This window comes from Caloenas nicobarica, chromosome 1, assembly GCF_036013445.1.
Source record: "Caloenas nicobarica isolate bCalNic1 chromosome 1, bCalNic1.hap1, whole genome shotgun sequence".
Lineage (NCBI taxonomy): Eukaryota > Metazoa > Chordata > Aves > Columbiformes > Columbidae > Caloenas > Caloenas nicobarica.
Window position 1 is genome coordinate 67,365,332 of NC_088245.1, and position 27,273 is coordinate 67,392,604.

General features: G+C 48.6%; 1 protein-coding gene and 1 pseudogene across 1 annotated transcript in view; one reads left to right on the forward strand and one right to left on the reverse strand.

Moving 5' to 3' along the window:
- Positions 1-24,221, forward strand: part of CACNA2D4 (calcium voltage-gated channel auxiliary subunit alpha2delta 4) — a 125,487-nt gene extending 101,266 nt beyond the window's left edge. The window contains exons 27-35 of the mRNA XM_065632503.1: positions 3,949-4,010; positions 5,179-5,193; positions 7,179-7,223; positions 8,173-8,235; positions 13,616-13,686; positions 14,522-14,597; positions 16,442-16,494; positions 17,473-17,528; positions 24,100-24,221. Of these exons, the coding sequence (XP_065488575.1) occupies positions 3,949-4,010; positions 5,179-5,193; positions 7,179-7,223; positions 8,173-8,235; positions 13,616-13,686; positions 14,522-14,597; positions 16,442-16,494; positions 17,473-17,528; positions 24,100-24,221 (563 nt within the window). The remainder of the gene's footprint in view (positions 1-3,948; positions 4,011-5,178; positions 5,194-7,178; positions 7,224-8,172; positions 8,236-13,615; positions 13,687-14,521; positions 14,598-16,441; positions 16,495-17,472; positions 17,529-24,099) is intronic.
- Positions 18,281-20,305, reverse strand: LOC135999734 (uncharacterized; annotated as a pseudogene).
- Positions 24,222-27,273: the final 3,052 nt, after the last annotated feature.

The following is a 27,273-nucleotide window of genomic DNA, read 5'->3' on the forward strand; positions in this document are numbered from 1 at the left end:
GATTCAGGGAGAACTTCAGGAGTGCTGGTAGAGGGTAGTTGGGCCACAGGGAATGGATGAGACTGTTTGCACCCACAGTTTGCTCCCCTGGATTTGGTGTGCGGTGCGGAGAGCGTGCTCAGCCCCTATGTCCAGCACAAGTGTGGAGTGCAGTTACATCCACACCATGACAGAGGCATCCCCTGCCCTCCCCAACACAGCCTGTTGGTACAGGGGTGCTGTAAGCACCTGAATCCAACCCACTGCCTCTGTCAGGCTTCCCTCTGTGCTCTCCCATGGGCTCCTGCAGCCTGTCCCCCCAAAATCTGACCCCTCACTTGCCTTTCTCCAGCTTGCTGAGGACCTTGGCAGCTCACATTTGCAATAATTACTCTTTTACTGATCCACTTGAACTGCCTCTTCTGTCAGGTTCATCATAGACATACTGCCCTTGGTTTGGGCTTTTGTTAATTTTAATTTGCCTGAAAGTTATTTTTAAAGTAGAATTTTTAGGACACTTCAAGTAAAATTCTGAGCAGGGCAGCTCTGCTGCTGGCTCAAGAAGGAAAATGGGAATATTTCAGAAACAAGGAATGGGGAGTGCAAATAGACAGTACAGGCAGGGCTGCTTTGCTGCTCTGGCACCTTCTTCCCTTGAATCATAGGTTTTATTTAACCATTGGACTGGCTTCCATGAAAACAGGTTATGAATGGCAAGGTGCATCTTGATAAGCACTCTACAGGATGTAATCTTGTGACTCTTCGTTGTGCCTTTTTGTCGTGTGGCAGGCCCAAGAATTAAATCTTGGGGAAAAGCTCCTTATGAGAACAGCATATGGATCATCAAAGAGAAGAGCCAGGAAAGGCAGACAGAAAGAGAGACACGCAGAGGATGAGCTAATGAGGCAGACATGCTCAACGGAGGGATGAACAGGTGGAGGGGCAGACTCTTATCTCCACGGTGAATGGCAGCACACGCGTCTGGAGAAAGCGGCTGCAGCCATGCAGCGGGCGCTGCTTTGGTTTGCAGGCAGGGTGCCTGCTGGTGAGAAGTCATGCACAGGGCTGGGTGGCTCACCGACATGATGAAGGAACGTCTGACCATGCGAGGTGTGCAGCGTTGCTTGTCCTCGTGTTTTATTTCACTGCTGAGATGCTACAGTTGCGCAGGTTGTTTGCACATTAGTAGGAATATAACTATTAGCCACGGTCTCTCTAAGGACTCTACGGTTTTTGCTGTGCTGCACACCAGGGCCACAGATCATTTCACCGGCCTCAGATCTTCCTGCTTCTGCAGCATGCTCTTTGACACCAGAGCAAAAAGGCTGATTAACAATCAGTTATACTTTGGAACAAGCAGAGGGGAGGGCTATTCTGGTTTTCTCGCTCCCACCCGAGCTGTAGCATCATCCCTGCCTCAGTCTGAATCACTGCTTTCCTCCTTTCTACCCGTCCTCACCAACAGCCTGAAGGCACTCAGGCAACTCTTCGTTACTAGCACTGGGAGGGTGTTTATGGCCTGTTTCTCCTCAGCATACACATCTTCCTCAGGTCACCTGAATGCGTGGAAGTTTCTTACAGTTCTTTCCAGGTGCTGCCAATCCACCACGACTGGTGAGGAGTGGTGCTGCCAGGCTGGAGCATGGAGCAATCCCTCTCATACGGTTCCCTGTGATGGGCACCATCCAGACAGACAAACCTGTCTGCAAGGCCCCAGCTTTGCTTTCATTGTCCTCTTCAGACTGTGCTGTGATGTGAGGAGGAGAGGGGTGCTCTCTGCAGTTCCATGGGGAATAGCTAGAAATGTGTCCTGGACTACTGAGAAGGAAAGAAAGGGCTGGTGCAGAGAAGGTGAATGAGCTCAAGCCCTATGGAGAGGTTAGAGCTGCAAAGATTGCATCCAAAGGATGGGGCTTGCTGACAGATGCCACAGACAGGCTAGACATGGCTGTGAGCAATGTGGAAAGAGCAAGGAGAGAGCTGGGAGCCTCTGCTTTCTGTCCCTGCCACCGGCCACTGCAAGCCCTCAGGTACTCTCCTTCCTCATGTTGCAAGCAACTCTGTCCAAGTTTGGTACATGCTACTCATGCCTCCTGGGCAGAGGCAAGGATTCATAACCAGGGGCAAAGCTTCCTTTGAAGAATAATTTGAGGGTAGATGTTCTCACTGGCACAAATATGAGGGACTCAGTAAGGCTCTGCACTGCAAGGTTAGTTCTGAAGGTATCAACTTGTCTTTAAGTCTCATAAAAACTCCATGTCCTGGGTAATGTTCAGTCCTATTGGTGTGATCTGCTGTCATAAGGGGAATAACTCTTTCTTGAGATGGTTTTAGAGGACAACAATGAATTTATTTAAAGCTGCGTACCGAATTGGACACGTGAATCTCATTGGACTCGGCAGTAAGAGCACGATTTGCCTTCTGCCATGGACTGCCAGTTTGTCAGCACAGGCACCAGGCCAAGCTGTGCCTGCGATCGCCCTACTGAAGCTGATGAATCTTCACCTGGGCTGGACTCAGCCCTGTCCTTTCTCCTTTGTTTGCATTCCTTGTCGTGTCTGGTTTGTGCTCTGTGAGGCTTAGGGCAAGGCAGCTCTACAAAATCATTAATTTCCCCCACGTACAGGCAGTCAGGTTCAGTCTACAACAGGGAGAGCTGGATAAGAAATGCACCTGTGAAGAGGATTTTGCAAGATGTACCAGCAGTGGGAATGTGATAAGAAGGACACTGACACTGGTATAAAAAGCGGAACCGATGCCAGGGTCTCTGTTCATGCTGCAAAAAAAAATACACCATTGCATACTCTGGTTTTAATTCATACCCATCTGAATTAGAGCACCAGATCATACTGTTAACTTAAAAGCACCCACACGATGTGATTCAGATTTAAAGGATCTGTTCCAGGCTTTGAAGCTCCTGCTAATTCAGAGGAAATCTGTAGAAACAGCAACACTTCATCTGCCTGATATTGGTGGTCATGAAAAAGGCTCTAACTCTCCCTCCGTACTCCTTTTTCTCCCTCTACTTGCACTTTATGTTCTACTTCAAGGTCCTGCTTGAGGCTGCAATTCCTGCAGAGCTCTTGGATTCAACTAGTTGACACACAGCCCTGTTGTTCCCTGTCACCACGCCGGGCTGTGCATGACTGCAGTGGTTATTATGTGTACTTGTAGGCAACCCACCCAGGGACAGCCAGGTTACTCTGTCAGGGAGACCCTGCACTATTTCTTCTCATGTGGAGCTATGCCTTACTTCAGGAACATGATGCTGGGAATAGAAGAGAAATTAAGCCAAGAAATTAGGACGCTCTTCATTAAGAAAGACACACACACACACTTCTGCTTAGTGGAGCATGCACTGGGCTGGGACTGGGTAACAAAGCACTACTTCTAATCGACGCTTTTCCATCAAGTGGCATTCATATTTCTGTACTTCCGTAGTGGTTTATGAGCAATCTAAATCACTATGGTATCCCCTTGAGACAGGTGGGGTTTTGAATCCCTTCCTCACACTGACCTGCTTTATTTCTGATTGATGCTGTGTGGTGCTGGAGGTGAGGCTGGAGTGATCAGAAACATCTGTTCTGGCCAGGCAAAGCTACAAAAGACAAAGATTAAAGCTCACATGCTCACTCTCCTGAGGTTTTTCTGGTGGTTTGTGTTGTTATTTAGGTGGTTTTTTTGTTAATTTGTTTGTAGCTCTGTAGTGGGGGGGGGAGTGTCGTTACCTCGGTACAGCAACCAGTGTCCCCTTTTCCTCTACTTTGTTAAACCTCTGACTCTCACTTGGCAGTCTGACTCAGCGCTGATCCCCCGATGCTTATCCTTCACACTTGGAAGCAGGTTGCAATTGGGATTTCCATCCCATTAGTTCCGGTGAATATTTACCCCTCCTTTCCTAACTTGCGCTTGTCTTTTTTCTCTCTTGCACGTTCCTCTTTTCCTCCTCCCCTTTTTTGTTTCTCATAGCGGTGGGTGTGCAAATTCAGCTGGAGTTGCTCCAACGCAAGTTTTGGATGGCCATGCAACAGGTAGGAGCATCAGCAATCACGCAGAGACAATTCAATGCTCTTTCTCAGCTAGGTCACTGCTATGTTACATCATATCCGATGACATTTTGATGAGGGCTTTTGTGGAATTCATATTAAAAGATTTATGAAGTAGATTAGTTTGAAGTCACACATTTCCGTAATCCTTTGATGGCACTAATGCTGTGTGAGCCATGAGTCTGTTCCGCAAATGCCATGTTGACAGTGTCAGCATCCTGGCCTGGCATTAGCTCTGCTGCATATGACACATTTAATTGTGGAAATATGTTTGTGCTCATTCAGCCTTTCAGAAACCTCATGGAAATCTGCAATTTTGGGCACATGGAAAAAAAAAATCCACTGCCATCTCTTATCATCTTGCTAATGGTAACAAAATGCTACCAGCTTGCCAAAGTAAAAATTATTTGCCCCGGGGATAAGCTTTCAGTATTGTCCTAATTTTGGAAACTTGCTGGACTGAGAGAAGTGGAATAATTAAAACATCGCCCCTCACACACCAAGTCTGAGAGGCAGGAAAAGTGAAACACCTTTCCTTTACCACCCAGGGGTTTTGGCCCCGGGCTTTGCTTTCGAGGAGGTATACTAGAGAGGCGAGACTGACAGAATCGAAGCAGCATAGAGCAGAAGCGGCTCTCTGCTGTCAGGAGAGGGAACTGCCATCAGATGGGAGTAACAGAGAGGAGGGGGCAGGAGGCTGCTTGCTGGGAGCGAGCACACCTGGGGAACGGAAAAGCCCGGTTGGCTGCGGTGGCGGGAGCATCCTCACAGGTGGGAGGTCACATAAACCTAACCTGAGCTAAAAATACTTGGGCAAAGCACACGAGCACATCCTCAAGCATCAGCAGAGAGCTTCATTTTAAAAAATCTCCTGAGGGCCATACCCAGGCAGTTCTCACACAAACAAGCCCACATGGGCATTAAGTGAGACCGGGAAGGCTTACTAAAGAAGCCAAAAGGAGGCCTGTGTACCAAGTGCCTGCACGCCATGGCCCTGGTAGGTGCTGGTATGAAAAAAGCCTGCGTATGGTTTCGCAGGACGTGACCGCTGTTTGACAGAGGAATGACTAACAGATTTTGTTTTCTCTCTCTTTCCTGCTTCACCACATGCTGTGCCCCTCTGGATGTCCACGCTGTGCTTCCTGTCTCCCAGCCCAATGACAGTGATGTAAGTAGACAAAAGCTGGGGACGGGGAGACATCCTGGCGTGCCTCGCTGCAGCACAGCTTCGTGATTGTGTCGTTTGTGTGCCAGCATATTATAGGCACTGTCCCTTGTCTGTAGTCACTGCAGATAGTCCAAGCCTGTCACAGGCTGTGTTTGTCTTCACAGTAATTAAGGGTCTTTGGCAAAGCTGAAAGGGCTCTGGGTCACAGTGTTTCGGAGACCTGACCAACAGCAGGAGGATGCTGTGAGGTAGGCTGGTCTCTGAGGAGGGACCTGCACCCATAAGGCAGTAGATGTGGTTTCAGAGCATCCAGGGAGCTCAGGTTCAGCCCTGCACCCATAAGGCAGTAGATGTGGTTTCAGAGCATCCAGGGAGCTCAGATTCAGCTCTGCACCCTCTCAGGGGCTCCCTGCAAGCTGGTGGTACTCTCAGATTGGGCTCCTCACCGTGCTCCCAATGCTACATGGCCAGCCAGCACTGGGCACTGCTGGAGCTTCTCCAGGTCTGGAAGAGTAGTGGCAGCGAGACTTGGTCCTCAAACTGCTGAGGAAGATGCTGTGAGACATGGGCCCTTCTTATGGGATACCACTCTGGTTGACTTGGGTTTCTGCTCCAGTTTCTGAGCTCTGGACTCTGTATTTGTTAACCCCCAAGGCCGTAATAGTGGTTCGTTTTAGCCATAATTCTCTGCTGACCAAAGGAAGGAACATACCGGGGACAAAGTACAGGGCCACCTCTATGCGTACGTCCAGAGAGACAAAACAACCCAATGCTATTTTGTGGTGAGGCAGGAGCGAGACGATGCTTGCAATTGCGGGCAAAAGGCTGTTTTTAAACCATCATCCCTAGACCCTCAAAAAGCCAGTTGGAGTTGGAGCGTGAGCATGCGATATTGCAAAGCCACGGGGGTTGAAGCAAGATCAGGCATCTCCGAGCCTCCTCTGAAGTTGAGCGGAGGGACAGAAACCTGAAACTGTTGGCTCTGGTCTGCAAAACTCAAGAGGAGAAACACATTCTAACTGAAAGTAATGGTCTTATTGTGGTTTGAAATGGCAAATTCAGCTCTTGTTACTGAGAATCATCCAGAAAGGGGGCTGAGGCTTATGTATAAGGGTTTTGCAGAAATAAAGGGCAGCTGGCTGAGAGCAGGCAGGCTACGCGACACGTCAGCATCCTTCCCTAGCCCCAGAAAACCTCTGGCAAGAAAGGGACCCCGTGTACAGAAATGGCAACACCATGTCAGCTTTCTTGCCTCTGCTGCTGGAGAAAATAGCATTATAAAATAACACAAAGAGACAGACACATGCAGCCACAGCAAACTCAGAACAATTATGAAATCAATAATCACCTGAAGGGCTTTGTTACTCACCGCTTAACCCTTCACATCCCCATCCAGTTCAATGTTGTGAAACACATGTCAAGTCCACTACACAGAAATTCTAAATGAAACAAATGGATGGTGCCTTGGGCTACAGAAACACCATTCACATCCTATTTTATCATTAGCTGACTGCAGAATAAAGAAACCAACAGCAACAACAACAAAAACCCCTGCCTGAGAAGAATCTGAAATATCACACCATGTGTTCAGTCCAGATACTTGCAGAGGCTGGAATGCATGCCCGTTCCTCACTGGTGCACAATAATCTTTGCTTTCACAGCTGGAGAACTTGACGCTGTCCCCTTCATTAGCGAGTCTCTGCTTGAGATGCACAGGTGATGTTGGAAGCACATCAGGGAAGCATGTGCAGGATCAGAGCCCTCAGCAAAGGGGACGTTGCTCAGAGAGGTGGGGAATTTGCAGAGCCACTGAGTGGCTGACCCAAGAGGTGGTACTGGTGCGTGCTGTAGAGCTTGTCTTAGAAATGCCAGCTAAATTGCAGAGCTTTATGAGATGCTGGTGTGGAGAACTTCAGCTCAGGAGTCCCAAGAGGGAGACTAAGATGAGATCATGACATGGTTAATGCCCTGCTTTTCCTTTCCAGTGCAGTGCCTTGGACGGTGCCTGTCCACTTAGCTGTCAGGATGAGGTAAGTTGCCCAGATTTCTTCTCTATACCTGTGGTGGGTGTGATTGACCACCTGCTCTTTGGAGGTCTTTGTCTCCCCAAAAGTCAGGTGTTGCCTGTCATCTCCTCACAAGAGGCCGCACAGCTGGGGCAGAACCTCATGCTGTTGAGACAAACCTGCAGTTTAGATGTTCCTTAGCTATGAACTGTCAGCTGAGCCTGGGCAGGGGCATGGGGATTCCAGCCAGTGACTCTAAGGAGAGTCCATGTCCTCTAAGGCTGTCTCACTGGCTTCCCAAGGCTGCCAAAGAGAGTGTCTGTCAGCATGACATGCATGCATGACACCCCTCTTTGCATTTATTCCACTGCTTCAGCCTTGGTCTCTGCTATATTTGGGACAGGGGCTCCTCTGCCCTGGAGAGTGGGATCACCAGAGAATTTTCCTTCTATGTTCATGTAGGATTTCCCCTGTTTTTCCCTGTGAGACCTAAAGGTTTTCATCTAAACTCTTTGCCTCCATTTCCTGCTCTGCAAAATAAAGACGAGCACTGATACTCAATGGTGAAGAAAGAGTTATTTCACGAGTGATTATAAAACTCTGAAATCTGAAGATGGAATGCATTAGGTAGAATTTTATTAAAGACAAGTGCTCTCCAAATATCCTGTCGCTTCCTGCAGGATGTCTTGTCTTCTTAAGTGTGGCTCAGAGCTTGCGAGGCCTGCACACAGCCCTGGCAAGAGGCAGTCTCTGTCACAGTCAGCTCACAAACTAAATACCTTAAAATGGAGGCAGAGAAGGACAAGTCAATTGTGTCAAATCCATGGTAGCTGAGCCGTGGGGCGAGGTGTGGAAATGCTGAGGCTGTTGCCATAAGCACAAGCCTACACCACTCCATCCTGCACACAGTGGTACATACCAGACAACCACGGAAAAAACTGTCTTTAATGTTGCTTCTCTTTCATCTCTGCAGATCCTGAATTGCTTCCTCATTGATAATAACGGCTTTATATTTGTTTCCAAAAGACCTGCAGAGGTAAGAGAGCATAAGAGCAGAAGGAGAGTGTGCTTGGCTTATTCCTAAATAACCCACCAGAGCTGGTTAAAACAAATGAAGTTCAGTTGTGTAATAAGGGTGGCCATGGTATTTAGATTTAAATTCAGCTGTGTGGTGAGGGGGAAGCCTCCCAGCAGAGTGACAGCGCATCCTAGGTGAGGAAGGAGTTTGCAGTGATAAAGGAAAGAACTATCTAAAATATCTTTTTATCAGAAGTGAGGAAATTAAACTCCTTTCCCTTGGTGCAGGTGCTACTGCAAGATGATCTGAGACAGCCCCAGAAGGCAGGCGTTACCTGACACAGGAAGGGAAGGGAAGGGAGCAGCACTCTTGGGCACCTCTGAAGTTGAGATAGGCATTCTTCAGGAAAGAAAACTTAGGGGATGGTAAGACCAAAATGCCAAAGGCAAAAATGAAGACAAAATCATTTATGCAAATTGAAAACAGGAGCACACCTGAAGAACTGGATGATTTAGTGGACTTGCGGAGATGAAAGAAGTAAGGAAGACTCGGAATACTGATAAAAATATAAGCAACTGAAATTGCTTCCTTTTCCTCCTGCTACCAGTGCCTCCATGACCATTTCTAGGGAGCTGAAGGTGCACAGTTTGTGATGTGACATCCCCTGCAGCCTGGGTAAAGTCAACGCTACCAGCCACTGCATGGTTTAGCTATACTTTTCTGCTCTCCAGTAAATTCACCAGAGAGCTATTTGTTTCAAAATCATAAAAGGCCATAGATTTGGATGTCAGAAAGTAACGTGTTGGAACAGTTTCATAAACTACAAAGCAATAAGTCAATAGCAAAAGTGGGCTCATAGAAGAAATGGGAAATGAAGCAGTTTTTTTTTACTGACAGAAGTGTGGAGTTTCATTGAAATTGCCATAGTACTGGAGTTAACAAATACTGTATGCGTATTTCCAAAAAGCAGTAGATCTGATCCCAGAACTTACTTTCTTCAAGATGTGACAAGCAGGTTGAAATGGAAATTAAATATAAAGTAACAGAACACCCAATGAATGTGACTGGGACAAGCAGCATAGCTTCTATAAAGGAAGAAAACCTATCTTATCAGCTATAGTTCTTTGACAGTGTGAATAAATCAGGAGATAAGGGAGAATGGATGACCTACTGCATTTTGTTTTTTCTAAAAGCCTTTAACAGCATCCCTTACAAGAGTCTGTTAAAGAGTGAAGCGTGAAGCAGTGGCACTGATCTCAAAGCAGCTGGGACAGAAAAGAAAGAAGAAAATTTTAGATGGGTATTTAGACAGAGAATATCACCAATATGAGTCCCATGGTTCCCCATCTGGTCTTGTGTTGGTTAGCATTTTCAGAATAGACTGGCAAAAGAAAAAGGTGAGATCATGAATTCTGCAGCCACTACACAGTGAGTTCAGGGGGGCCAAGATGAGAACTACTGAGGCTCACAAAGCAAAATGAATCAGCAACATAGTGGCACCAAGGGGTGATACAGACAGATAGCAAGAAGGGCATATTGCAAGGAATAACCAGCCTCTTCTCTGTCAGGAAAGTGACCTACCTCACACACTGAATATTCCAGTACAAGTGCCCCTACAATGACGAGATATGTCAAAAAAGAAGCACTGGCCTCCTGGGTTCTATTTTTGTATTTTTCCTGCATCTTATGGAAAATGGGTTTTTCAAAAAGCTCGTCTCTGAAAGACCTGACTAGCAAAAACATGACATTATAGTGGATTTGGTTAAATTATAAACATCATCTACATGCCTCCAAGATTAGGAATTTTGGCAGGCACCAGAGCTGTCATCTCCTCCAGCTGTTACCTCCCCTGACCTCAGAGAGTTCACCACTACTTTTCTGCTGATTTCTTTATCTTGTTCCAGTTACTGCTTTTATTTCCCAGTGGTACCATGAGTGTCCAGACTGTTAAACCCTACAGGGAATTCAAGACAGCAGCAGCATTAAATCCATACCCCGGGTTTAATAACATTGCTACCTGAATGCTGCTGTGTGGGATCACTTGCTGCTATATGGCCTTTCCTGCCCCATCCCACACTCTTCCCTCAGTGCATCCTTTAACTTAATGAAAAAAAAAAAAATCCCATACCTGGATTTTTGTGGGGTTTTTTGCCTTTCTGGAGAAATCAGCTAGTTTGCTGCCCTCCCTTCCTGCCTCATACCTCACACCAGGACCAACAAGAGTGGCTCAGCTAAGAATAGCAGAGAGGTGCCGAAGTACCTGTGTCCTTACAGCCCCTGGGCAAGTAGCTGGCACCAGGGACCCAGTCCGGGGGCTCTGAGATATTTTGTTCCATCTCTCTGCTTGCTCCCTCGGGTCTGTGGTGCTTTACAGTGTGCTCAGCCCATAGCCTGGCTCGGGGTGTGCTCCACTCTGCCCTTGGGATGGGGGATTGGGATGGGGGATCAGCTCTAATATCCTCTGCCTGAAGGCAGCAGGAAGCTTACCAGTAGCCAGAAGCCACTGCAGAAGAAAGAGGGACTCAGGATTTTAATGAGTGATGAGTTGGAAGCTCCCTGCAGGATTACTTGTGAAAGAATGAGTAAATCTCTTAATTCAGGCTAATCCTCCCCATCCAGACTCATCACGGAGGGAGCAAAGAGTTAATAGCCAGGGCCAGGAGAAGGGATTGGGTGAGGACTAGGCAATCTAGGGCAGGGGAGGAAGGGAAAATAAGTGGTACGCCCAGGCTGTGCTGCAGTGGGGGCTTCTTTGCACTACGTTTCTGCTGATGCTTGTAGCTGTGGCCCCACAATCGCCCCCAAGTTTTTAACTGCGTTATGCTGCCAGATGGAGACACAGCTGCACATCACAGGTCTGGAGCTCCCTCCACATGCTGCATCCAGATGCCCCCTCACTCACTAAAACTCTTTCTCTGGGATGCTGCCTTCTGCCTGAGGCATCTCAAAGGCTCTGTCTGCAAGCTCTGCCCAGGGGGGACTGCAGGGACAGGGTGCAGGCTGACAGCTAAAAAGCCAAGATCCCACCATGGCTGGACCCAGGCTGTGGAGAAGCAACAGCTGGCCCATTTGTTTGTCTACAGCTTTTGTGTGTACCAAAAGTGCAAATTGCTCAATGAGCCAGCAAAGCATGGACATGAAGGTGGTAAAATACTGGCACAGGCTACCCAGAGAGGTGGTGGATGCCCCATCCCCAGAGATATTTAAGGCTGGGCTGGATGGGGCTCTGAGCAACCTGATCTAGTTGAAGATGTCCCTGCTCATGGCAGGGGGTTGGACTAGATGAGCTTTGAAGGTCCCTTCTAAGCCAAACTATTCTATGATTCTGTGACGCATATATGTCTGTGAGCAGTGATGTACCTTTTGAGCCATATGTGTGCTCCAGGATGCATCTCCTTCTCGTGCTTAGCCTGCATATGTACCTGTACGCTCTCAGCTGCGGGGGGACGTGTTGCAGTGTGTGTCATGCAGGATGACACAAGTGATGCTTTGTGCTGTGAACCTCTGAAATTGCAAGGGCCTGTGGAAATCTGCCCAGAGCTGGGAGTTAGGAGAAGCACAGCAGAGGGATGTCTGGGACAGCAGCAGCCAGTTACTGGAGGAAGCAGGTTGTAATGAGACCTGCTTTGCAAGGTGTCGCTTCAGTACAGGACCACTTTGGTTTCTGCCAAGTGATGCTTTCCTGTGTTACCACCTGCACGAGGTACCTAAAACAGCAGTGAGTTTTCAATGTCTGATTCAGTTTTAAAGGCCAGTTTGCTGATGCTTTTCTGAGCACATTCCCTAGGCCTTACTCGCAATTACGCTAGTAGCTCCTCATACTTGTACCTATAGGAATGGCATCCTACCTGGACAAATTCAGTCAGATATCAGCACCTCTGGACAGGGTTGGGCCCATTTGCAGTCCCACAGTGGCCACCTGCCCTTGCCACACCAGCTGCAGCTTGCACTGCATTAAATCCCACAGCTCCAGCTCCTGCTGGGGCTGTAGACTGGTATTAAATGGAAGCAGCTGGCCTCCTCACCACCCTAATCAGATTGAAAGAGCAAGGGAGATAAAAAAAAAGTTAGCGCTTGCTCAGACACATTTGGCAATATGTCTGAGATGATTACAACCTAAATGCTCGAAGGGGAGTTGATGTTATGTATTGATTTATACAGTGAAACACCTTCAAAAGCCTGTTGGGAAGAGGCTCATAACCATGTAACACTACTGTTAGATGATTACCATGTGATTTTAGGTAAATCTGCCTAAGTTTGTGTGTGTGTGGTTTTTTTTAGTGGAAATGCCCCACTTAAATAAATGAAGTCATCTGTCATCTCCTAATACATGCTAAATGACTGCTAGCCTATCAGTGGAAATGTAAAATGCCCCCCAAATTGCTTGAACAGTTCCATAACATATAGAAGCTATTTACTGTGTCAAGACCCATGAGCCAGGAAAATAGATGAACAGCTCATATCTGCATTTTTATTATTTACGAGTATTTTATTTACTTGCTTGCAAACAAAGCAGTGGATTTGGCAGATTCAAAGCATTTTTTGTAATAGATTTGTCATAGTTTAGTAATCAGGAAAGCCAGAGCTGTTGTTTATTTGAACAAGTCTTTCGAACAGTGGTTTCCAGATTTGAGATTAGAACTGTATTTGAGGTTATTGACTCCAAAATGTAAATGGGACCAGAGAGTCATGAGCTCCACTTTTAGTCCAGGCATGCAAGCAGGATTTGGGGGTTGTTACCCCACGAATGCATCTTGTGCTGGAGTGGAGCCTGTGCTGGCACAGCTCTGGCCGTGCCAGGACGTAGTTTGTCAGCTAAAGGGATGGGTCATTGTGTGTTGTGTTGGTTTGGGTTACTGCCTGCTCCAAACTTGCACAGCAGTGAGTTGTCAGATTGTGTTTGCTACCTAAATAAATATGTGCACGCACAGTGAAGTCAGTTCGCCTCGGGCAGCAGGAGAGCAGAGGTTTCCGAAGCCGCTGCGGCCACGGACGGGCAGAGAGGCTCAAGTGGAAAGAGGCTCGGGCGTTCAGATTCAGCGAATGTGGATTCACAAAAACCCACAGGAGAGCCCAGGCTGCCAGGAAATCAACGTGTGGGGTCTCTGCAGCTTGAGAATCTGCCTTTTTCTGTCGCAAGCTGCAGGGACTTACGTGGGCTAAATCATTTCGAAGCGCAGTAGGAATGGTGCAGGATGCCCAGCTGGTGATGGGGGAAGTCCTCCCTCAAGCTTTCCAGCCAGCCAAAGGATAAAGCTCAGCCTTACCTCCTTATGAAACACTCATTATGTGTAGCAGGCCTCCAGACAGACTGGTTCAGCTGGAGCCATCGAGCACTTGGAAATTTTACTGTTGACACTCTGTTCTGTTTTTTTTTTTTCCTTTCTTGTGCTTGCAGACTGGAAAATTTTTTGGTGCAGTGGAAGGCTCAGTAATGACCCAGCTACTAAACATGGGCATGTTCAGGCGGTAAGTGGAGGATCTCTGTGCTGTACTTCTCTTTCTTCAGCTGGTGTGTGGGTCAGAGCGTACTGGTCCCCATAAGCGGCACCACTGAGCAGGGGAAAGTGCATGTGCTGGTGCATGTGGCTCTCTTATTTGGCTGCAAGAGCTCCTTTAGCTACCTGCCCGCTCCCCTGACTCACTGAGCCATCACCACACACCCTGTTTCTCCTCATCTCCTGCTCTTCCACCTGCTGCAAAGCACCGAGAGAGACCGTAAGTCCTGATCTCCGTTTTGACAGAAAGCAGCTGCTCCTCTGTCTTTTCCAGGGCTAGACACTATGGGAAACACTTCTTGGTGTTTTGGGTGAAGTGCTTCAGTTCCTTCTGCCACTTGGAAAGCCTTTCTATGAGCAGTTGTTTGAGAGCCCTCCCAGATGTGGCATTGCAGCTGGCTGAGCACATTTCTCTCTCTCTTCTAAAAATAACTCTGTCTCACTCCACTCCCCTAGCCCATGTCAAAAGAGAGTTCAGAGTTTCAGTGGCTTGAAAACAGCAACTAGGGGGACCTGAGGTAGCTACAATTATAATTCTCATGCTTTGCAGCCTGCTTTACTCACTATCTGAAATTAGGGACATACTTCCTTCTGTACTGACCCAGTTACATTAATCCGGGGCCTGTATTTCTCGCTTTGCAAAATCCAGCACCGACCAAACAGCAAAGACACACGTAAACACGCCAGTGCTTTAGTTCTTCCACACAGAAACATTTCCAGAAAAAGCAGTGCACGCTGATATGTGCATCCCATAGGCAGCCTCACTGTTTGCTTTTTACAGCTTGCTTGTTTTGTGTTGGTTGCAGGGTGACCATGTATGACTATCAAGCAATGTGCAAAGTACCCTACCACCACCACAGCGGTGCCCGGCCTCTGCTCAGCGTACGTATCTGTCAGCACACAGCCCTCTCTGGGCTCGGCTCTGGATGCTTTCTCCTAGGACATCTCCAACACCTTGATGTAGCACAGTCCCCAAAAGAGCTTAGTAGCTGTTTGCTTTCAAGTGGTGGGAATGTCTAGACTCATGTAAGGCAGATTTCTGAGGCAGTGGTGGCCACTGATAGTGGTTTCCAATTTGGCACTCTGTTGGCATGTAGGATGTCACTGCAAATCAGAAGCACCAGGGAGGGGACAGCATCTAGACTATGCCAGGCTCCTCCTAAAAGCTGAAGAACCAGCTTGCAACTGAAATGAACAGAAATGCTTTTGCAGGGCATAGTTTTACGCAGCAGCTCAAAAAGAAAGGTTGCACTATCAGGGAACAGAACATTGGGAGAAAGCTGTCAGCCTCTCAGGGAAGCATGGGTGGGCTTGGAGCCACAGAGAGAGGGGCTAAAGCTGCTGAGAAATGCTGGTAGCCCAGGGAAAAAGCTATCAGAGAGAACAGATTTGGCAGTACCCAAATGCAACCTCTCTTTAGTCTGATACAAACTAATAGTCTAACCGCACTCTACCATCCTAAACTGGCCTCGAACAGGCAGAACTAAGTAATTAGTCAGCACTCAGGCCACTTCAAACTGGTCGAAGCAACCCTAACCAGGGATGTGTTTCTTGCTGTTATGATAATGTTTTTGATACTTTAAAATGTGGTGTGCTGGAAGTACATCCTACAGGATCACGTGGTCATTTTTTTCCAGTCAAAGAATTTTCCACAAAATGCTAATTTTTAATAATCTGTTTTATTTTTAACAATATATTAGTTTTAGTAATAGCTATACTTAAGCTGGATAGGTAAAATATTGTGATTGCAGTGCAAATATTTGCTTGATCGTATCCTTGATAATTTTGATGACTGAAAGAAATGTCACAAAATATAAGCTGCCAAAAAAACAGGTGGATTGGGAAGAGAATAAAAGGGTGAGCATTCAGCCTTCATCTCTTCCTTTCCCCTCTTAGCAAAGCCCTCCAAAAGGAAAAAAATCAAGGAAAGTCCATTTTTCATATGCATCGTTCAAACTAAAAAATCAGTCAAATTCCCAACCATCTATACATTTTACTATTTGCTGACTTACTTTGGTTGAGGATAAGTCAGCTAGCGGTAATGGAACATTATCTTGTGTCCTAGGACTGCTGCATCTGTTTTGGGTTTGAGGATACGGGCATGATTATGAGAGGGAGAGATGGAAATTAGACATGGTTACCATGAAGAAAAGAAGCAGCAGGATCCTTGGCAGATAAATTGTCCCTGGGACAATGCTGGATTTCCAATTCGTAGCTGAAAAGATGATAGAAGTCATGCCATCTTGAGGAAAAGCTGGATGAAAGCACAGTTAAGCATAATCAATCAATGGCAGATAATACTAAATCCTGGGTAATGCTGTTGCTTGTCCCAGAAACACCACTTGCTATCAGAATATAAAAGCATCCTAAACTGGTGGTGTCCCATTTAGCTGTGTTTCTCTTCTGCTCTGAGCTCTCAAGGTCATCCATACTGGAGAGAAATCATCAAGCAATTACATCTTCAAAGTCCTTCATACATTTGTGATAAACTCCCTGACCCTGACAGGGTGGGAGTGAGAAGATATTATTAGTAGCAAGGCAGCTCTGCTGGCTTTTGATGTATTTTGAACATTTTCCAGTGATGCTCAGGCCTTGAATTTCCAGCCTGTCTTGAAGAGCTCTGATCAGTGGAGGGAACTGGTCAGAAATATGGGGTCCTGCATAAAAATTATAAACTCTCTGACCAGGTTGTTATGGTATTTCTCATTTCTTTTTTTGTTCTCCAGCCAATATATGCCTTTCTAGCTGCAGTGAAATGGCTGATAAGTGATTTCCTCATGTGAGTACCAAAAGATGGGGGTTTTGGGAGGCTCAGACCAGTGGGGGCGAGAGCTGAGAAAGCTACAAGCGGAGGCCCCTGTGTAGGGCATTGCTCTCAGCCTTCTACTGACATTCAACTCAGCGCCTTGCTCCTGGGAGACAGAAACCTATTACTATTCCCATTTTGAGAGGCAGAGGCCTGGAGCGGGTCTGGGATTTACCTGAAGTCACTCAATACAAAGTGGCAGAGTCAGAAATAGGACTTGGGTCTCCCGGGGCCCCGCGCAGATACTTGATGCGAAGTCCTCTCGCCTGTCTCCTTCGCCCGTGGTGAGCAGATGCACAACCTCGCTTTGCAGAGGGCGAAGGCTGAAAGAAGGAAGCCAGGGAGCTCAGGTCTGAGTGACAGGCAAGGGAGGAGAGAGGTGAGGCCATGAATCAAGCTCTGGATTCAGGATCACCTCAAACTGCTGGGGGGAGTCAGAGTTCAAGTTCAAATGAGGATGAAAGTGCCGCTGCTCAGCTTGCTGGCTGTGCAAAAGGCAAGGTATGGCAAAGATCCAGCTCCTCATGCTTAAGCATTATTCAGAATAATTCAATGTGATGGGCAGCTACTTCTGTGTAGCCAGTGTACGGGCTCCCTGATGGCCATCCGTGCCTGCTTCTTGGGTGGGACTTAGGGTGGCTGAATCCCCTCCCAACCTCGGGGGCTGCCGTACTCAGTCCTTTCTTGGCTGGTGAGGGCCCCACACAGTATGCACTTCAGGTAAAAGCCCATTCAGTTATTCCACAGTACAGATCCCATGATGCAGAGCTACACTCTCACCATGTGGAGGGGAAAAAAAAATAAAATAAAAAAACCTCAGACTTCCACTGCCAGCAAATTCATAGTAAACATTTTAGAACTGATACTTGCCGGGCAACGGGGCCATCTCCCTGACACCTGCATCCTTCCAGGCTGCTGAAAAAGCATCCTCTGTTCTTGCTCTTTTGACAGCTTCCTTTTGGAGTTTAACATGAGTAGCTTCTGGCACTCAGACAACTTGGCAGATGGTGAGTACACAAAAGTCCAGCCGCCCCACAGCATGTGAGTGTTACAGCCACTGGTGGCAGAAGAAGTTGTACAGGGAAGCCTGTCCTCGTGTGAGGAGCCAACCATCCGCCCTGCCGCCTCTCCCTCCGTGGACCCTGGCATCCAGCTTCCACATCCCACCACTTCCCCATCTCCCCACACTCCCACCCCCATTTCAGGCAGCACGAGAGCAAGGTCGGAGTGAGGTGTGTGCAGCTCGGAGCACACCACTTGCTTTCCTCAGGGTAACTGCTGGCGTGACGGGAGGCTCTTCTTTCCAAGAACCCCCACCCCATGTGCAGTGGGACGAGAGCAACCTTCAGCTGCAAAGGCCTTCGGTTGGAAAGATCCCCTTCCAGTCTTTCCCAAGGGTGGCCTATAGGACGGGACAGTGCAGGACTGGAGCAGCAGGCTCTCCGGAGCCTAGCAGGGGTCCCAGGGAGCTAGCCAGAAACCAGTAAGGTTCAATAACACATTGAAGGTTTTCACTTGCCCACTGGACTCTAGAATAGAGGAGATGATGGTACACAAGTGCAGCAAGGGGTGTGTCTGGGGTGAAATCCAGTGACCTGCCGTGCAACTGCAGTGCTGCCTACTAAAATCATCCCAGGAGTTTCTGCGGTCCCATCCCTGCCCCTGCAAGCAGGAGGGATATTAATGACCCTGAGGTAACCCAAAAGGAAAGGTGAGGAGTGCTCTGCGCAGCCACGTAGGTGCTGTTGTTACATCCTCACTAATTATTCAGCACTAATGGTGTTTTTAGTGGAGACAGTCGTACCTTCCCTGCTAACTGTGGGGCAGAGTCTTCTGCACTGAACTCTCCTGGCATAACAGGGAAACAGTCATTTTTAGAAAGCAGGATTTCATTCTAGTCAGAGAATCAGCCCAGTGTCTGGGTACTGCTGAGATCTCACTCACCTCCTCCAATGAGGGTCCCCAGAGACGGCAGCACGAGTTGCAGCTTTCCTCTACACAGCCCTGGCTGCTGCTTAACATGCATCAGGATAATGGGAGCAGCTGCTGTGGATGCTAAATGACCGCAGTTTGATTTAGTCTTTGCTTGAGAAGATGTAAGGAAAAAGGGAGGGAGAGGTTCTCACTGCTGCCCTGCTCATCACCATTTCCTTTTGTGCTTTCTTCATCTCTTTCCCATATCACCGCCATGACTGCTGTGTGCAAATTCATCTCTTCATTGCACTGCCATCGTGTGAAACTGCCACGTGGCTCCATCTTCGTTGTGCGTCTGTGTGTGTCATCTGACTTTTCCAGCCAAGGCTGTCTTCCATCACTGTAAGTAGAAACACATAGCAGTGAAAAGAGGAGGATTTAGCTAGAAATCCCAGGCTAGGAAAGACTTTTTTCCACCTTTTGGACAATGGGGGACTTGCAGAAAGGTGTGACAGGGACAAGGCGGTGCCTGGTTCTGTTTCCCTGCACTGCAAAATTGTTGCTCCTTTGGCTGGCTGAGCTGGTGACTGAAGATCTGTCACTGAGAAATCAATAAAAATGACACACCAGCCTCCTCAGGGACTGCGGGCACAGACAACGCTATCACTCGATACTATGGCATAAATGGGCCTGTAGCCTGTGTTCTTCACCTTGGTTCCCAGCTGCACCATTCTTTTCAGTTGTTATGCCAAAACAAAAGACCAACATATGCCTTCTTGCAGGAAAAACTATACAAGTCTCATAGACTTGAGATATTAAGAGGCAACTTAAGTCGTCTTTTCCACACCCTATGGCTTAGCTCCTTCTGATGAATTCCAGCCCAGCTCCAGGATAATGCAGAATTACTTTCAAGCAGTTCAACTGATAAGTGTATGCTCTAGCCCACAAATCCGCTCCTACAGGCAAGTTAGAAATCCCTCCAAGACAGAGTCCAGACTGTGGCTATATTTGTATATCTCCCTGCTTCCATATCTAGCTTGTATTTGCTGATTTGCCCTCTGCCCAGCAAGACGTATGTGTGAGACAGAGATAGAGAAGCAGAGACAGTTGGAATGTATCTTACTGTACAAAGAAGAGGAAAAGAAAGAGTATGGCTATGGATGAAAAAAAATGAGTGTCCATGTGCAGGGGAGGGAATAGCAGGGTGGAAGAATACTATTGGGGCTGGAAGAAATGGATTGCACATGTTGTTAAGAATGGGCTGTAGATTTTTGCCAGAGATGTTAACATTTTCTTGACTGCCTGCCAAGGCTGGTGTATGCAAAAAGTATGGAGAGAAGGAGACATTTTGAGAGAGAAACTGAGCACACATTTATTCAGGGATATGTGCAAAGGAATTAATGGTAGGGGATCTAATGCTCACCCTTGTCTGGCTGTGCACCTCTGGTTCTGGAACGCGGAGCCTGTTTCTGCTACCCAAGTTCTCTTGCTTTCTGGGAAGGTGAGACTTGCCTTTGGAATACGGGCATGATATATTCAGCCTGCATTCATCACGCAAACCTGCTTTTCAGAGGTGGTGAGAAGACGAGTTTGCTTACACAGATTTTTCACTGCTCTCAGCATCTCATTCCTCTCTGTGTTTGTAAGGGCTTCTACTTTTATGGACACCAGGACAGGTTTGAAAGCCTTTAATTAAACCAAAAATACTTCCAGCCAAGGCACGTAGCTCATGAAGGACTATTTCTAGAATTCTGTAGCTCAGAAAAGTTTCTTTTTGACTGCATGGTACTCTACACAGAGGATATTTCACAAGGTAATTGATTAAATTCTGTGTTTTGTATTTGTAACTAAGCGGCAGATTTTGTCTCATGTGTCCCAGGGTAAATCCATTGACTTGGGTGCATTTATCCATGACTTATGCTGGTGGGAATGAGTTCACAGTCTGGGCTGTGTGGTTCATAACAAGGCGCGGCGGCTGCCTTTGCTACTCTGAAGGATCAGTTGCCAAATGTCTGACAGAGTCTTTCTGGAAGTGCAGATGGTAGCAACGACAGCCTGGAATTAACTCACTCTTTGCTATAAAATTTGCAATTTGTTATCGGCTCCTCTGACTGTTTGCTAATCCCTGACCACCAGACTCTCAGAGCGCTGATAAGGTTTTGATGTCCAGCACGTGCCCACAGAGGCTCAGCCCAAGCATTTTGCTGATGATGTACATGCCACAGGGCTCCTCTGAACTTCTCAATACTGCTGCAGCTGCTTCGCTTCCAAGCAAATTAAGTGGCAGTAGGCTTAAGCATAATCTCTGTCATAGGTCTTGTCTCTGTGCAGAAGTTAGGAGGTTTTTAAAGTGGCTTCTTTTCATTTAGCCTGTGCCAAGAAACTGATTTAAGATGGTGTGTGCAGGGGAGTTGTGCCAATTTAGCAGAGTTTAAAAATACATCTTCGTGCACATGACGAGGTTAACCTAGAGCAAGTCAAATTGCAGATGTTCATGAAAGGCTCCAACAGAAACGCAGCCTCTGTCCGAGACTGAGTCCCTACTGCCAGTGGCAGAAGTGCCCCTGAAGGAACTAAACCCCGTGCACTTCTCACCCCTGACCTCCCGATGCCCAGGCTGCTCCTGTGAGTGCCACCATGGCGCAGTTTGGCCCAGGGTTACTGCTGGAAGGTTGTCTCTCTAGTCTTGTGCCCAGAGCTGAGGTACAGCTCTTGCCCATGTCTGTGGGTCAGGCCAGGAGGCTGTGCCGGCCCGGATTGTCCTGGGTGTGCGTCGTGCAGGCTCTGTAGTTGCCTTTCCCCTTGAGGCCCAGTTCTCCAAGTCCAGCAAGTCCAGCATAATGGCCCTGATTCAACACTGGCTGAGGCTGGGAGGCTTCAAATCTCCTTCCATCCCATGTTTTCCAAGCCGATGATCTGATTCACCCCCTCCCTGCATGCCATTCTTCACACCATTGGTTTTTATATGGCTTTAACTCCATCTGCTTTGATGGCACTACATCAGGAAGACGGAGATAGTGGAGAACGTCATTCTTTGCCAGGGGTAGGGGAAAAATGAGGACCTGGCTGAAGTGCCTGCTATGTCAGGACCTTTTGCCGCTCCTGACATAGGCAATACGCTAAATTCTTGCAAGCCATTGTGCCCCAGTTTTATCAGGTCACCTTTGTGGTCATCACAGATGTTCTTCTGAGTGAGAACTGGCACAGTCCATCGCCAACAGCTTTGCTGCGGTGACAGCCCTGGTCACGTAGTGCTGCAAATCCAGTGGTAACACAATGGGACTTTGATGGTTCGGGCTGAGGGACCAATGTGTGGTCTTGCTGCAAGCATGTCCCTAAGAAGGTCTGTCCCTGGCCCAGACTACAACGGTCTGGCCACCTGTTTCAGAGTTTGGAACTGTTTTCCCAGCTACTAGTACAGTGAATTAAGGCTGAAGGAAAAGGGCTCCTGCTCTGGCCCTCACACTCCTTTTGTCCATGAGGATTTCACTGCTCAGAATATGGTTACCAGGCCTGGAGCTGCTCTGAGCCAGAAAGCATTTGCAGCTTCTCTCCTTACAGCACAAACGGAGATATTCTGTGTGTTTCATCAGAAATGTCTAAACCTTTGAAATTCATCTCAGCAACAGAGTCTTCTGCTCATGCTGAATGTCTTCAGGACTGTTCACCCCTGTGACAGGTACCAGTCAGAGCAAAAAAAAGGCGGAGGCTTTTCTATGCTCCTGCAGCATGGGGTTTGCAGAAAGGGACAGCAAATGGTGACAGAGCGCAGCCAGGCAGCTCCTGGCTGGTGGTAGATTTGCTGCCAGACCCTGAAATGACAAGTTTAGTTGATGAATTTAGTGTGAATCCAGGGTGAACATGGAATGAGGCATCATGCTGAAATCAGGCCCTGTGTGCTTTTGGATCTGTGCAAAATGAACCTAACCATGATACCAAAAGGTGGATCCCACCATCTGGGAGGGTTTAACGAGGAGGCTGCCTCATGAGTGACATTTTGAAGAGTTCCAAAGAAAAGCACAAGGCACAACTACAGGAGACTCTGGACTGCAGGGAGGTGTTTGAGTACTCATCATATTCACCTGGGGAAGGCATCAGAGGGGAGAGATTGGGCTGCAGTCCCTGGCTCTTAAATGGATGTCTTGTGGCACTGGATCACTGTGGTGGAGACGAAAATCATCCGGGTTTTTTCTCCCTCTCATGTAATCCACATTGTTTAGATGGCAAGTGTCGCAGAGTGGTGCCTGCCTTGTTCTGTGTGCTCCGGCAGTGTCAGGGGAGAGGAGACCACAGATCTCAGGGAGGGTTTTACAGTGACGCAAATTACCCATCAGGATCCTGGATACCCTCTTGGTGCCTTTTTACCATCCACTCACTGATTAAAGCCTGCGTTTCTGAGGTTTTCCTATACATCTTCAGCGCCGCTGCTGCAAGGGATAAGCTGGTTGTCCTCCGCATCAGGCCTCTGGGCCCTGTCCGTCCCCCCGGCAGGGCTGCCTGCAGCCGCTGCGTGGGTGGAGGGCTGCGGAGCGAGTCTCTTGTGCTCAGACCCAAAGCTGATGTAGAAACCATTTCTCGTACTTGTTGTTGGCTGAGCTGCAGCCACCTCTCCCCTAGCAACAAAGCCTCGCATTTCCATCGGCGATGTTCCCCTGTGTCTTACAGAGGCAAGAGCTGGCTTTGCTGCTTCCAACTGCAGAAAATAATTGCCAGAAAGGCCCAAGGCAGTAGTTTCAGTCAATTCAGACTTTGCTGAATTCTGAGAAAGGATGCCCTTGCTTCTTGAGGGAGGCTCAGTAAGGCGGTTCAGCTCCCCCTCATCCCCAAATTAGTCTGGGAGTCCCACAGAGTGTGAGTGATGAGTGGTGGAGCAGCTGGTCCCTACCTCTGCGTGGATGGCTCCCCCTCGGAGCCACTGCCATGAGTTAGCCAGGTCTCTGCTGGTCCTCAAGACCCATCGTCAGCTTCCCTGTGGTCTCAGGCCAGATGTTTGCCAGCGATGTTTTCTTTTTAATGTGACACGTATTTCACCCCTCAAATTGTCTGCTGTGGGCTTGCTCTGACATGTCAGAGGGCTTGGGAATGATCAGCGGTTGAAGGAGAACCCCACCATGCACACCCAGGGTCCCCGCAGGGGCAGGTCCCTCAGCATGGGCACTGAGGAACAGCCCAGTCACAGCTGTGAATATTTTAAAAAGTGCATGAACTTGGGCTGGGTTAGGCAGGAGGGATTTTATTGGTGCTGCTGGTTCCGTAGATTCGACCCTCCCTCCTGCCCCCCACTTTGAACACAAGGGCACCAGTGCCCAAATTCCCCTGCATAACTGGCCACCGGGGTCCCTGGGGTGCTGCGGCCACTGCAGCTTGGGTAGGACAGGGTTCAGCCTTGCTTTGGGGAGGCGAGGGGGAATAGTAGGCATATTTTTCACATAGGCTGGTTTTCCCACACCACCTAGCGGGAGCAGAGATCGCTGCCTGGCTGCTCGCTGCAGCATCTCCTTCCCCTTCTTTGGTCAGCACCTGCTCTTGGCCGCTGTTGAGGGGGTACGCAGGGCTGGTCCTCCAACCTGCACCGCTAGTCTTAAATGCTTCCATCCCAGTGCAGACCCCCTCCAATGCAATCCTCTGCCCTTCATTTCTCACCTTGTCTCCTTACCACCGCAGCTCACAAGCACAAGAAGCACGACACCTTGCAGCCCTGCGACACCGAGTACCCCGTTTTTGTGTACGAGCCGGCCATCAAGGAGACCAATGGGCTGATCGAGTGCGGAGATTGCCAAAAGTAAGAACTGCAGTTTCCCTTTAATTTGGGGGATACCTTTCCCCAGGGTGTGACAGCACACGAGCCAGCTGGGGCTGGCAGTAACTTGCAGAGACTCTCCTGCCACTGTCCCCATGGTGTGGTCTAGTGCTGCATCCACAGCTCTGGCCACAGAGCAAAGCTAAACAGCCACGCTGGACAACAGGGAGGTTGACTGGGTTACAACTTATTGATAAAAGATTGAAAAAATTAAAAACATCTGTTAATAAGCACAGGTGGCTGCAGAATGAGGGAAAGAGCATTTTAAAATATATCTCTATATCTATATACCTATATATATATCTCTTTCCATTCCACAGATTTCTGAAAGGAACTACTTCTGTTTTTTCATGTTTCTGGCAAAAATTTTCTCCATAGAAAATTTTCATTTGTGCAATGCTTTCAGCTTTCCTTTTCCTTTTTTTTAAATTTTCCCTTTTTTTCTGGTTTTCTACAGAAAAAAAAAAAAAAGAAAGGAAAAAAAAAAGAAAAGCAGGGAGAAAGAAAAAAAAAGAAGTGCTAAACAGTAAGAAATTAGAACAGGGATCCACTTTTCTATTTTCTGTTTTCATTTTAAGAGAATGAACGGTCCAAAATAACAGAAAAGTCATTGGGAAAAGAGCCCATTTTCAGCACCTGCCTATCATGTGTGGAAAGCTGACAGAAGGATGAATTTCCACTGGGCCAGCTTTTCCTAACATGAGGTGTCCACACAGATCTCGCTGGAATCCCTCTTAAAAAAAAAAAAAAAATAATAATCCTGCCTACTCTGACTTCAGTCTTGGACCAACTGCAGGAAAGACTTAAAGGTTAGGAAAACAGCCTGCACGAGTCAGCATGACTTTAGGAAAACCAGGCCTTGCCAAACACTCTTTTAGAAGAAGAGATTGCAGACTGGGTGACAACAAGGGATTGCGCAGGTACAGTGAGCTCGGAGTGGATCCAGAGGAGCTGCGTGCCCCAAATTGACCTGTTTGTGAGTTAGGCTGTCGCTGCAGAGATCTCAGCCTGGGACTGACCCCTCCTGGCTGCGGCGCCTCCATCCCGCTGGAGCCCCGCACCCGTCCGCCCTCCCCGTGAAAGCTGGCAGAGGTTTCCTCCCCGGGTATTTTGTACTGTGGTGTTTACAGCAATCCCTGAGTGGTGGGAGCTGGGGTGGGGGGTGCTGAATAATCTCAGGGTGACAAGCATTTTTTCTTTGTATCAGGAATAGTGTGGCCAGCAGGACTAGGGCAGTGATCATCCCCCTGTACTCGGCACTGGTGAGGCGCCAACTTGAATCCTGTGTTCAGTTTTGGGCCCCTCGCTACAAGAAAGACATTGAGATGCTGGAGAGAGTTCAGAGAAGGGCAACGAGGCTGGTGTGGGGCCTGGAGCACAAGTCTGATGAGGAGCGGCTGGGGGAACTGGGGCTGTTCAGCCTGGAGAAAAGGAGGCTGAGGGGAGACCTGATCGCTGTCTGCAACTGCCTGAAAGGAGGTTGTAGCATGGAGGGGGTTGGTGTCTTCTCCCAAGTAACAAGTGATCAGACAAGAGGAAATAGCCTCATGTTATGCCAGAGGAGGTTTAGATTGGATATTAGGAAAAAATTCTTCACAGAAAGGGTTGTTGGGCATTGGAACAGGCTGCCCAGTGAAGTGGTGGAGTCACCATCCCTGGAGGTGTTTAAAGATGCATAGATGAGGTTCTTAGAGACACAGTTTAGAGGTGGGCCTGGCAGTGTTAGGTTAATGGTTGGACTCCGTGATCTTAAGGGTCTTCTCCAACCAAAATGATTTTGTGACTCTATTCTACTACAGAATAGACTCCTACCGCCCATCCCACTCGATTCACTGCCATGTGATACAAGGGGTGAGGCAGCACCTCACCAGCGCCGTCAGCAGCAGCCGCTGAGTGCTGCTCAGCTCCTTCATAGTTAAAGGCATAGTTGCAGCCTCTGGGCCCTGGGCACTTCTCCTGTGCATCTTTTATGCTCAGGAGAGACATGCACCCCCACACAGCCTCTGTGGAGCATTAGCCAGTGGCCCGCTCAGCCATGCAGGCTTTCCCCGTCATGTTTCACAAGCTCAGGTGGTTGCCAGCGGAGCAAGGATAGGCTGGGTGCTCCATCCTGGGCAAAAAAACAGCTTGTGGATTCGTGCATGGGCCACACTCCATCCTGGTTCCTGAATTTTGCACGGGTTAAAATCTGCATGTTAAAGCTCCCAAAGCAGTCATTAGCCGGGAATACTAATGAAATGTTTGTGAGCTGCAGTGTGTGACATTCAACAACTCTACAAGCGAATACAGAAATCCCTGGAGGCGAGAAGGCACGAGATTTGAGATTCAGTGGTGAATAACCAGGGAGACAGGGCGGGCCTCCAGTGCAGTCAGATTGGTCGGTGCAGTGGGCACATCCTCACAAATCCATATTTCTAACCCAGAAGGCCTCTCCCTTGGCAGGGAGGTGGTTGGCAGGACCAGGAGTGTGCAGAGCCATGTACTGGCTGCAGTACTGCAGCCGGGCCACCAGCGCAGGCACGCCGAGCCTGCCATCCCTGGCCTCCCCTGTGCCCAGCGGCCCCAGGCCAGCCTGCTGGCTCCTTGCCGGGGCTGCACGGCGGCAGCGCAGCCTGGCAGCGGGCAGGAGAGCAGGGTGGGCAGCACAGCCCTGCCATCCCCTCGTGCTCGCCCCGGGGGGGCTGCAGATGGGCAGGTGCCAGTGAGCGAGCCCACGGTCACAGGTGCACGCAGCCTCGTGAGCACAGAGACACGTCAGATCTGCCCATGCACACACACACACACACACACGCATGTGCACAAACCCCTGCACACAGCCCAAACACGTGCCTGCCCTCAGCGTGCTCTGCCCACGCAAGCCCTCCGCCACCTGCATAACCGGGCAGCGGCGCTTCCGCAAACCCTCACGTGCACGTCCTGCGGCAAACGCTGACATGCAGACACAGCCCCACCAGCACGTGCCTGTGCTCGTCACCGCACCCTTGTCCGACAGGGAGGAGAAGGGGCAGGCGAACTTGTGGCTGCCAAGTGATGCTGCA